Source organism: Pelophylax lessonae, assembly GCF_965119305.1.
Source record: "Pelophylax lessonae genome assembly, chromosome: 5".
Taxonomy (NCBI): Eukaryota; Metazoa; Chordata; class Amphibia; order Anura; family Ranidae; genus Pelophylax; species Pelophylax lessonae.
The window spans coordinates 111,615,154-111,627,975 of record NC_138772.1 but is presented as its reverse complement, the minus strand read 5'-3'; the positions used below and the strand labels follow the sequence as shown (position 1 = coordinate 111,627,975).

The 12,822-nt window shown below is 42.7% G+C and overlaps 1 protein-coding gene across 9 annotated transcripts in view; it reads right to left on the bottom strand.

Moving 5' to 3' along the window:
- KMT2C (lysine methyltransferase 2C) overlaps nucleotides 1-12,822 on the bottom strand; it is a 448,529-nt gene that overhangs the window by 39,675 nt on the left and 396,032 nt on the right. For all 9 annotated transcript variants that reach the window (XM_082258361.1, XM_082258363.1, XM_082258369.1 and 6 more), the window contains 4 exons: nucleotides 8,701-8,947; nucleotides 8,213-8,352; nucleotides 7,900-8,004; nucleotides 4,713-5,835 (listed from right to left, as the gene is read on the bottom strand). In XM_082258361.1, coding sequence (XP_082114487.1) covers nucleotides 4,713-5,835; nucleotides 7,900-8,004; nucleotides 8,213-8,352; nucleotides 8,701-8,947 — 1,615 coding nt within the window. The remainder of the gene's footprint in view (nucleotides 1-4,712; nucleotides 5,836-7,899; nucleotides 8,005-8,212; nucleotides 8,353-8,700; nucleotides 8,948-12,822) is intronic.

Genomic DNA, 12,822 nt, shown 5'->3' with positions numbered 1-12,822 from the left:
ACTTGGTGATGTATAAGACTATATATTGCTAAGTGAACATCTATGCCCATTTCAAACTGTGTCACTATTAAAGCAGTCATCACCTCAGTAACTTTTATTTCTACAACAGAAATGTGAAGATCAAGCACTAAAACTCCATCTGCCCATTTGAGAATTAAATGTCCCCAAACTTCCCCAAGACTTTGGGCTCCACGCTATGTTTTTTAATGTGTGGAACAACAGAAGTGCAAGAAGGGAAAGTGAGAGGATTATTAGATCAGTGTTTAATCTAAAAGGTAAAAGGTAGAAAGAAAAAAAAAAAAAGCATTAGAACCGCCCAACCCCAATACCACCAAAATAAAAATTTAAGTAATGGGTGAAAGGCTTGTAAAAAGCACTTGGCATGGTGGAAGAGCACAATAATGGAAGCATTTCTATTTGGACTGGTTATATATTGGATGATGAGAAGTTATACAATAAGGACTGGATTTCTAGTTGTCGTACATACAGTGGGTATAGAAAAGAATCAACCCCTTTTAAAATAATCACATTTTGTTGATTTGCAGCCTGAAACGAAGACAGATACAGTTTTTGTTTTATTCAGCTGTATTTAAAAAAAAAGTCAAAAATAGAAACACCAAGTTGGAAAAAGGATCACCCCCTTCTAAAAAGGCCTTGCAAACTCAATCGGGTGTAGCTAAATTACCTTCTCAATGGCACACAAAGTCATTTGACCTTTGACTGTGATCAAATGTGATCATTGTGATTAGCTCAGCATTAAAAAAGCTTTCCTGGAGCATTTCAATAACTGGTATAAAGTTTTAGACATACAAATAGGAGATGGATACAAAAAAGGGCTATATCAATGCCTAAAAGCACAGTGAAGTCTATTATTAAGAGGTGGAAGGTATTTGGTACAACACAAACCCTCCCTGGATCAAGACGTTGCTCCAAACTGGATTAAAGAGCCAGGAGGAAGCTGGTCAGAGAGGCTACCAAGGGGCCTACCACAACTATGAAGCAGTAGAAGAAATTTAGGACAAAGAGTGGTCATTGTGTACATGTGACACCAACATCACAAACTCTCCACAAATGTGGCTTCTATGAGGGAAAGTTTGAAAAAAAAAAAAAGGCTACATGCAGTCTAGACTGAGCCTTACCAAAACGCACCTTGGAACCGCTCTCACATTGAAAAAGGGGTTATGGTCAGATATGAGACTAAAATTGAATTATTTGGCCTTAAAGAAATGTACAGCCAAAGCTTGTTTGGCTGTACATCTCCTATGGATCACAGGAGTGCAGTACGTTCTGCACTCCTGTGACCCTTTTTCAGCAGAGAGCAGGCAGAAGTCCGCTCTCTGCTGAAGTCACGGATCCAGACTTCATGTTCCTAATGACGCAGTGCCTGGACTGACACCTGGCTCAGCCTCTCAGCGAGCCGTTGAGAGCCTGAGCCGGCCGTTTATAGCCTATACAAGCCACTCCCCACCCCTCCACAGCCCAGCGGTCCAGTGAGGAGCTCTCTGCTCCGGGAGCTTTCAGAATTGAGCGATCGGCAGTGTTTGATCGCTCAGTGCAGAGCCACCAGGGGACAGATGTAGCATCGGACCGATGTTGCATCCACCTAGGCAAGTATGATTGGGAAAAAGAAACAAACAAAAAAAAAACATACATCTCTTTTAACACCAAACGATATGTCTGGCGGAAATCCAATACAGCTCACTATCCAAATAACACCATTCCTACAGTAAAGCATGGAGGTGGTAATATTCTGTTATGGGGGTGTTTCTCTGCAGCAGGGACTGAAGCCCTTGTCAGGATAGAAGGAAGAATGAATGGGGCAAAATGACGTCAAATGCTTGAGGAAAATCTGCTGCCCTCTGCCAGAAAGTGGTTAATAGAAAGAAGGTTTACCTTTCAACATGACAATGACCCAAAGCGCACAGTCAGAGCCCAGACTTAAGCCCCATTGAAAATCTGCGGAAGGACTTGGAAGACTTCAGTCCACAAACAATCACTATCAAATTTAACTGAACTGAACTTGAGCAGTTCTGCAAAGAAGAATGAGCAAATATTGCAGTCTACATGTGCAGTTAGTAGAGACATATCCCAACAGACTAAAAGCTGTATTTAAAGCAAAAGGTGGTTCAACAAAAAACTGACAAGGGGGGTGATCCTTTTTCCAACTCAGTCATTCCGTTTTAGGATTGGTTTTATTTTTTTTCTGACATGTCATCGTGATATCTGTGACTTGGATGTAATAAGTTGCACTAATAAATACTAGCAAATACAGCTGAATAAAACAAAAACTGTCTTCATTTTAGGCTGAAAAGGAAATAAAATGTGAAAAGGGGGGAGGGTGGGGCGATTCTTTTCTATACCCACTGTATGTCATTTAAAGCGAATATACATTTATGATTTATGTTGGAGTTTACAAGGTAATCGCTGGCAACAGCAGATTACTAGTTGTATGCAAATAGCACCAACAGCAAAAAAAACAATCGAATGCAAATAGCGCCAGCAAGGTTTCTACCATTTATTTAGGTTTTGTTTCACACATGCCACTGATCTTTTAGTCCACAGTTATACAAGGTAATAGCTGGCAACCACCTCTAGCACTTTTTCATTCAGTATATTTGAATTTAGTATATGTTTTTGTAGAGAGCGATGCACCAACACATCTATATTTATACTGCTTTACTTTTTTCCATTTGGCAATAGGTGTACAGCAGCGAACGACACAGAAGTTCATTGTATTATATTTAGTAAACTATTTCCATTACATAAATATGTAGCCGCTGTGCGCTGTAATCTATTGTAGCAGCATTAGCTATGTTAAGCGGTGCTGTGCTCAGGCAGCAGTATGGACAACTTCCCGTCTGCTGCCTGGAATTAGTCTAGGGCTGAATGCTTCTCCACCATTCAGGAGAAACCTTGTATTTTATCAATGAATACAAGACTTCCTATGATTGGTGGATGGATTAAGCCAAATTATGGAATTCTATTTGAAGGTGCACGTATAAATACAAAGTACAAACTTACAATGTGCTCCAATCTTAGGCTCTGTTCACATCTTGGTGTCCCAGATCACAAGCAGAATCGCTGCAATTCTGCCTGCGATCTGGAATCACAGCAAAGCGCGGTACGCTTGTGCGATTCCCGCCACTTCTGTCTTGTGCTTCTTTTGGGCAACAGGCGTTACACGATTCTGTTTGTGGGCTTGTACCGCGATTAGTCGGGCGACAATTGCGGCAACATCGCGCTACGTTTGGGGGGCCATTGGAAGTGACCGGGTTCGCGTTACTTGCAGGGATTCTGGATCATGGGCAGAATCACAGCGATTCTGCCCGCAATCCGGGACGCCAAGATGTGAACGGAGCCCCAAGGAAACAGAAATTGGCTAGAAAAATCCCTTTGGCAGGATATGATATGATATACCCCAGAAAAATAATTGGTGTTCTGATCTGAAGGCGCACAAATATGACTAAATTGCTTGATTAGGAGACAATCGAATGCAACAATAGATTTTCGAAAAATATAGAAGCTGCCATCGCTAGCTTGTTCTTAAAAGTGAAAGTTTTCATTGCTGTCATCATGATCCTGACTCCACTATTTACTGAGTCACTGACCCAGAACAAGCATGCTGCCACTAAGGTTTCAAAGTGAAACTAAAAAATAACTTAAAAAAATGCTGGGGGGGTCGCCTATTTGAAGAGGAGAATCTGAATGTCCCTTCTGTAATAAAAGTTAATTTCTGCCTGCCAGCAATGTTCTTTTAATTGTAGGCTGAGTCTGCAGTGAGTGGGGTAGACAAATTTTGGATATCAGTGTAGTTACAGTGCAGTGAGAGCAACATGACCCCACTATACTGACCAACCACATTAAAACAAAGTAGATACAAAAAGTATAATTACTTAGGCGTGGAATAAGCGTAATATGAACAATTATATGCTATTTTTAATGTACACTGAGCCATGCATGCACAGCACAGAGCACAATATCAACTTGGCAGACCCAATTAAGATGGCTAAAGAAGCAAAACCCAAAAGGACACTGGGCGAACATGTCTGGAGCAGTGATGGAACGACAAGAGAGATTGTGGCTTGACAAAGAGCTGGAGCAATCCCTCTGGCCAGCGAGTCTGCTGTAATATGAAAATACACTGCGATACACATACACTACACCACGATAAAAGATTTAGTTCTGCTTCATCAGTTTTAAGTCAGTACTTCAGTATGCAGTGAAGCCAGGATTAGGATGGTGATCCCTGCAGGCTCAATCAGTCCCCCTCCATGGTACGGCTGCATGAGCAAAACCCTGAGAGCTATTTCATGGAAGTACAGATCGCTTACTGGTTGTTGGCACTGCTAGCCGATCCTGTCCCCTTATTATTATTATTATACAGGATATATATAGCACTAACAGTTTTCACAGCACTTTACAATATAAAAGGGAGACAGTACAGTTACAAAACAGTAAAAGAGGTATGCTCCATATTATTGTTTAATGGTGCGAACCAATATAACGATGGGCCAATCGGCACATGGGACAAGGCGAGGACATGTCCAGGTCTGGGAAGATGGAGGTCTTAAAAGTGTAGGGTGCTATTTAGTGGGTCCAGTGCAATGTGAAGGTACAATTTAATACAAGAATCTATCAGAAAATGTCAATTACATATTTTATCAGTGGTTTGTTATTTTTTTTTTACCTTGACCTGTTAACATTCCCCTCACCTTTTGGTGTAGAATCGGTCAGAATCAGGTCTTCATGGCCCTGTTCATTTACTCTGATGACAAACAATGGTAATCCATCTTTCTCTTCGATGTAGCAGTGATAGCGGCAGCGTCTGTTTGCATAGCGCATGCTCCAGTACAATCTGCTGGCTTCGTATCCTACTGGGAACAGTGCTGTTGCAGAGTGGAAGTCCTGCATCTGCTGTGGCAGCAGCTGACCAATTGCGTGAAAGATCAGACTGCCAACACGGAAAGTGTGGTCACGTTCACCGCGTTGTACGATGCTTGCAATTTGTCGCACCTCATCACGCTGAACGTAAACTCTACGAAAGACTGCAAAATAAGTCAGTTCTTGCTCATGAGCTCCCTTTGGCTTGTGCATGGGGCAAAGCATAGTTTTGTCTTTAAAAAACATGCATTGTGCTTTTATTGCACAGGTGAAGTGGTAAATATTGGTGCACCTTATCCTGTGGCAACCGCTGGTGGCTCCCATTTTATGACAAAATACACACTTCATCTGCAGACCTCGTCTTAACGCCAGTTCCACATTTATTAAGGCACCAGCCTGTGTCTCATAGACCTCAGTAGACCAAAGAGCACAGTTTAAGTGGACCCAAAGGTCAAGGTCAAGGTTGAGAAGCCTTGCGGGTCCATCTGTTATTCCATCACCTTCTTCATGGCAGAAACAACATTTTCTAAAATCTTTGGGCATTGGATCTGGCTTTAGTGACGTCCCCAGCTTTTTCAAAAATTCATCTATATCATCTTCACACTGAGGCTTGAAAGGCATCTTGGGAATAACTATCTGAATATTCCATTTCTTCCACTTCATTCCTTTCCATTTCTTACTGAAAGGACGGGAATCATCAAAACCACTGTGCACAGCTCTGGGCCGCGGCTTTAACTTTACAGTGACTTTCAGTTCATCTGGCTTTGCCTCGACTTTAGCCGTTTCAAAAGTAGCTGGAGGAAAAGATATAGGAGGAGATGAAGGTGGCGAGGCCTTCTCCTGCATCAGAGGAAGGCAATGAACATCCAGGGTGGAAGTGTTGTTACTGTACTGATGGCAAGACTTTGGTTGAGGCTCCTTTAACAATGGAAGAGTTAAGGAACGGTCCTGATTCTACAAAAAAAGGATTACAAATAAGGCATTAAACACCCTCGGAAAATTAAAAAGTAGCAATATTGTAGTCACAGCTTGGTAATGCTAGGAATTGGTGTATACCCATTTCCTTCGTTTACCACTAGGCTTCAAATGCAAATACAGCTGCTGCACATACAGTATGTAAAGATTCTGTTCATTGATTCTATATGTAAATTGAACCATTTATGTGCACTGGTTCTATAATGAAAAGACTGGACCAGACAGATCTGAGACGTACGACTGCAAGGCATAAAAGTATAATAAATGTGACAAAAGTGAAATAACTATTTTAGCAAAAAGTAATTCAAATTTTCCTAGGTTTGCATAAATTGAAAATTAACAAACCCTGTGAATATCTGAAGATACTTTTTCAAAAGTGAGCAAACTGATTAAGCAACAGAATGTTGATCTCATATACAGGGGCTATCAATTTTAAAAATAGCTTAAAGGAATGCAACTTAACACAGTTGAGATGTATAAATCTTCTTCAGCTTTGGATTGTGTTGAGGTGTATTTAAAGCAGTTGTATCTTCAAAAAAAAAAAAAAACAAAAACAAATAAACCCTGCAGGACAAAGGCATAATGAGCTAGTATGCATCGCACACTAGCTCATTATGGAATACTTACCTTAGAACGAAGCGCCGACACGGTTGCTCGGACACCGCTGACATCTTCCCTCGGTGTGTCGGCGCATCCGCACGGGGGTTCACCTTCCGGCGAGGAGCTCTGAAGGTCCGCCAGACCTTCAGAACGCATGCACTGCTGGTGTCAGCAGCTGCATGCTGGGCGAATATCTCCTAAACCGTGCAGGTTTAGGAGATATTAATTTTACCAACAGGTAAGCCTTATTATCCACTTTAAGACAGGAAGGATTTGCCCCCTTAATGACCAGGCCCTTTTTACGATTCGGCACTGAGTTACTTTAACGCACACTTGCTCGGTCGTGCGGCGCTGTACCCAAATAAAATTTTCCCACAAATAGAGCTTTCTTTTGGTGGTATTTGATCACCTGTGTGATTTTTATTTTTTGCGCTATTAACAAAAAAATGCGACAATTTTGAAAAAAAAACAAAAAAAAACAAAAAACAATATTTTTCACATTCTCAAAAAAAAAATTTTAAAATCAAAATTTTTTTAACATTTTAGGCCAATTTGTTTTCTGCTACATATTTTTGGTAAAAAAAAAAAAAAAAAATCACAATAAGCGTATTTTGATTGGTTTGCGCAAAAGTTATCGCGTCTACTAACTACGGGAAAGATTTATGTCATTTTTATTGGTATTTTACTAGTAATGGCGGTGATCTGCGATTTTTTGCGGGACTGCGACATTGCGGCAGGCAGATCGGACTCCTAACCGACTGACACTTTTGGGGGTACCAGTGCTAAAAATATGCACGGTTACTGTAATAATGACACTGGCAGGGAAGGGGTTAACATTATGGGCGATCAAGGGGTTAACATTATGGGTGCTCAAGGGGTTAAATGTGACCCTAGGTGAGTGATTCTAACTGTGGGGGGGCGTGGCTTCTGAGATGACCACAGAGACATGTGATCCTTTTAGGATCACATGAGCTCTGTGATCATTTCAGGGAGAAGAGCGGTTGGCTGTGTTTACAACAGCCGACCGTCCTTCTCTCTGAGCGGGGAGTGATAGCGGGTGTCAGGTGGCAATCGGAGCCGCCTGACCCGTGCATAGGCTTCCCCCACTGCCGAGTGTGGGGGGGAGCGCGCCCCCTAGCTTCCCGTGCGCGACTGACGTAGACCTACGTCGGTTTGCGCAGGAGAGCCACCCTGCCGCAGTAAATAGGCGGCGGGTGGTCGGTAAGTGGTTATAGGCTTACTTGTAGGTAAAAGTTAAAAAGCGGAGTATGCTACCGCTTTAAACTGATTTCAGGGCACTCAACTTGAACAAGTGCATGCTTCTGTTCTCATTTGAATTTTGTCACTTTTCAAGGTTAGTGTACAATACTTGATAGAAAACATTCTGTCAGTGCCCTATAAAACAATCACTTATTTTAGTTTGTTGCCTGTCATCTGAATTACCTTGTTTTCACTGCACTTGGCCTGTGCTGCAGAATACAGCAAAAAGCAGTTGTTGCTGCAGAAGACAAGCTCGCCGTCCCTCTGTCCAGGGCTGGGAAGAAACTCCTGTGACACACAAATATTGGTTAGCTAAGAGTAAAGCAAAACCATTAACAGTTCCTTTAGCACATTAAGAAATTATCCTTAAAAAAAAACCCAAAAAACTGTCTAATGATATGCTTTTTTCAGGGCTACAGTATAGTATGGAATTAACAGCCATCAGTATACATGAAATAATCAATAAACAGTAAAAACACAATAGTGTGATGCATACCCGTTTAAGAAAACGGAGATCCTTCATAGATTTTCGGACACCACTTCCTAGGACCACAACCTTGCAATGACAGCACCATGATGGTCTAAGGGTTGCAGAATCTCCCAAACTGGGGGGATGATGCCTATATCCTGGCATACCTGGGAAAATTTTTAGAACAGCCAATAAAAACACTAATGCATTCATGCTATGCTTACATGTTCAGATATCTCTTCTCATTTTCACTCTACAATATCTTAAAAAAATACCTTCTACCATCAGTAAAATATGAATGCTACTAGTGCTGATCAGAATTCCGTATTTCTAGAATTGTTCTGGGTCAGTGTCTGAAATACTAAAGCCAAAGCATTAGCTCGAGAACAGTAATTAACGGGTTCCTGGTACCTTATCCTACATATTGGCAATCACTGTTATTTATTACTACTATAAGGAATACAAGGTAAATGTTTTTATGCTACACAATACACATTCCTAAGTTCAGGACTCACCATTATTTGGCATGAATGGCAAGTGGTGAGCCTTCATGGCATAAGGTCCGATAAGCCTGGCAGGAGGTATAATGCCAGGCCTGGAACGTTGGCGAAACAGCTGATGTCGGTACTCCATATTAGAGTGCATACTGTGTCCATTCATTAGGATGACAGAAGCGGAGTCTGGAGCACTGCTCACTTCATAGCTGGTGGGAATGTGGACTTGTAGAAGATCCGCAAAGGCTGAAACTACCCCGCTGATGTTCTATATAGAAAGAATGTTCACTTGTTACAAAACATGAAGTGATGTTAAGTTTACCTCAACAACTGTAAATGTGACATAAAATGTACCATTGACCATCTTACTTATGAGGATAGGCATACCCCTGGAACTCATATCTGTTGAGGTCTTATATTATGTGAAAAATGACAAACACAGTTTTTAATAGTTTATTGTTCATTAAATTGTAAATCACACTGCTTTATTACATTCAGCCTTACTCGCCAATATTCTTAAATACCATTTCAACAGTGGAATAACAGAACACTACTATTAGCCAATCTGAAGTTTTTGAGTTGCCAATAACAGCCATTTAAACTGCTCTGTCTTGGGGAGAATGAATTTTTCTTCCTATTGTTAACCACATCAATAAACTAGCATTCAGGAATAAGAACTCTGTATTAAGAATAATTACTTTCACAGTACCATACAATACTGTGCAAAAGTTTTAGGCATTTGTGAAGGAAGTATGTAAAGTCCAGAAAGAATGCTTTCCAAAAATATATAATGTATTTTAATTGTTACTTTATTTTAATCAATTTACAAAAACAAAAGGGAGTGAAAGAAAAATCTAAATCAAATCAATATTTATTTACCTTCAAACCAGCATCAATTCTAGGTACACTTGCACACAGTTTTTGAAGGAACTCACCAGGAAGGTTGTTCCAAACAACTTGGAGAACAAACCACAGATCTTCTGTGGAAGTAAGTCGCCTCAAATCCTTCCGTCTTTTCATATAATCCCAGACAGACTCCATGATGTTGAGATCAGGGCGCTGTGGGGGCCAAGTCCTCACTTCCAGGAGTCCTTGTTCTTCTTTACACTGAAGATGATGCTTTATGTATGTTTGGGGACACTGTCCTGCTGCAGAATACATTTAAAGCCAATCATGCACACCTACCTGATGGTATGGCATGATGGTTAAGTATTTGCCTGTATTTCTCAGCACTGAGGACACCACTGATCCTGACCAAATCTCCAAATTCCATTTGCATAAATGCAGGCCCAAAACTTGCAAGGAACCTTCGCCATGCTTCAATGCTGCCCGCAAGCACTCATTACATTACCGCTCCCCAGCCCTTTGGTGAACAAGCTGCCTCCTGCTAAAGCCAAAAATTGATAAATCAAATTTTTAACAGTCTAGAGCACCTGCTGCCATTTTTCTGCACCCTAGTTGCTATGTTTTCACGCATTGTTGGGTCGCTTAGCATTGTTTCCACGTTGTAGGTATGGCTTTTTTACCGCAATTCTTCCATGAAGACCACTTCTGGCCAGACTTCTCTGGCCAGTAGATGGATGTACCCGAGTCCCACTGGTTTCTACCAGTTCTGTGCTAATGGCATTGATGGACATCTTCTGATGTTGTAGGGAAGAACAATGCGTCTTTCATCTGCTGCATTAAGTTTCCTTGGCCGACCACTGCGTCTACAATCCTCAAGGATGCCCGTTCAATGGTGTCCTCAATGCTGAGAAATACAGCCAGATACTTATCCATCCTGCCATGCCATCAGGAAGGAATGTGATTGGCCCCAAATTTATTCTGCAGCAGGACAACAACCCCAAACATACAGCCAATGTCATTTATGTGGTTAAGGCACAGTGCCTTCCTGCTACAATCTCGTCTAGTATATCAAATGCGACCTAGTGTATGTGTTTTGTAAAAAATAACCCGCCCTATAAATTACTTTATAGCACCGCTCACATGACTGGCTGCCTCTCTTGATCTGACAGCTACAGCTGGAGGGGATGATAATCCCCCGTTGAAGTCATCCAGGAGGAGGAGGAGAGAGGCGGGTGGTCACGGGAGCGCTAAAGATGCATATCAGTAGTGTTATGCTGTCCCCAACAGGAGTAGGACACTAGACAGAAAAAAGTTCTGGCTATGCCTATGGGCAATCCCAGAGGGTACACCCTCTCTCTTCCTGCATAGGATGTCAGTTTTGTGTGAAAGCAGTGTCAAAGAAAACAATACCAACCCAACTCAAAATAGAAAGGCGGGTACTGCATACGTCGATAAACCTAAGAGAAAAGGGTTTTACGGTAAGTCAAAAATCCAGTTTTCTCCATCGTTCATTGACAGACGCAGTCCTCTGATGCATATCAGTAGGGACGTCCCAAGCCAGTACCACAAAAATAAGGGGTGGGAACAGCAGAAAAAAACAGTCCCCAAGGCTAAACACAGTCAACCAGGCAACACGGAACTCGCCAGAACAGCAAGATGAGCTCCAACTGAAACAAACAGTAAACATCCTCAAGGAAGGTCAAAAAGTCCCCTAAACAGCAGTCTGCAGAACTTTGCGGCCAAAAGAGGCATCTGCCGATGCCAGCACATCCCCCTTATAAAATTTGGTAAAGGTGTGAACAGACGACCAGGTAGCCGCCTTGCAAACCTGAAGCACAGATGCCTAAAGGTGAAAAGCCTAGGAAGCACTAAGCGTCCGAGTAGAATGCGCCTTAACAGGGAAAGGTGGAACCTGACCCTTGAGTAAGCCTGCACCACTGTCTGTTTGATCCATCTGGAAATAGTCACAGCAGACGCAGACAGCCCTTTCTTTGGGCCATCTGTGAGTACAAAGAGTGAATCTTACTTACGAAAAGACTCAGAAGTCGCAAAGTACACCCTGATTGCCTGAACTACATCCAGAGTATGCAGAGCACATTCCTTAGGATGTTTGGGCTTAGGACACAAAGATGGTAAAACAATGTCCTCTTTTAAGTGAAAACTAGAAACCACCTTCGGAAATGAAGGATGGATCCGGACAAAGTACCACTTTGTCTCTATGAACCACCATATAAGGGAAAACAACAGGACAATGCCACCAGTTCCGACACCCTGAGCGCAGAAGTGCTATCCACCAAGGCCACCTGAGATAAAGTAAGAAGGGGGATCTCCCGGATACTCTCAAAGGGAGGCTTCTGAAGAACCGACAGCACCAGATTAAGGTCCCAAGGAAGCAACGGGTGTCGCACCAGATGTACCAGGAGCCGTACCCCCTGGGTGAAGTTACGCACCAGGGAATGGGTGGCTAATGGCCTTTGGAAAAAAATTGCGAAGACCGAAAAATGATAATTGATGGTACTCAAGACCAACTTTTGATCAACTCCCCGTTGAAGGAAAGCCAAGCGCGCCACCGAGTAAGACCGATGGGGAGCCCCAAGAGACTCATCACACCACGCAATGTACGACTTCCACTTACGATGATAGATCTTCCTAGAAGTAGTTTTCTCGCTTTAAGCAGAGTGTGAATCACCGAAGTAGACAACCCCCTGTCTGTCAGCACCTGGCTTTCAACAGCTAAGCCGTCAAAGCCAGCGACCGTAAAGCAGGATGGAAGATTGGCCCTTGAGACAGTAGATCCTCCCTGAGAGGAAGTCTTCAAGGAGTGTCCGCAACTAGCCTGACCAGGTCGGCGTACCGGGCACAGCGAGGCCAGTCCGGAGCCACAAGAATGACCGGAATCCCTTCCGCCTCAATCCTGTGAAGAAGTCTCGGCAGCAACTCGAGAGGAGGAAAGGTATATATCAGCTGATTCTGACCCCACGGGGCCATCAGCGCGTCTGCCAGAGGGTCCCGGGAGCGGGCCACAAATCTCTGCACTTTTCTGTTGATTCGAGACACCAACAGATCAATGTCTGGAGTGCCCCCAACGAAAGCACCACTGCTGGAACACCTCCAGATAGAGGGACCATTCCCCTGCATCCAAGGCCTGTCAACTGAGGTAATCCGCCTGCCAATTTTCCACTCCTGGAATGTGAACAGCAGAGAGAGCTGTAACAAAGCACTCTGCCCAACGAAAAATACCTACTAATATGCATCAGAGGACTGCGTTCATCAATGAACGATAGAGAAATGGGATTT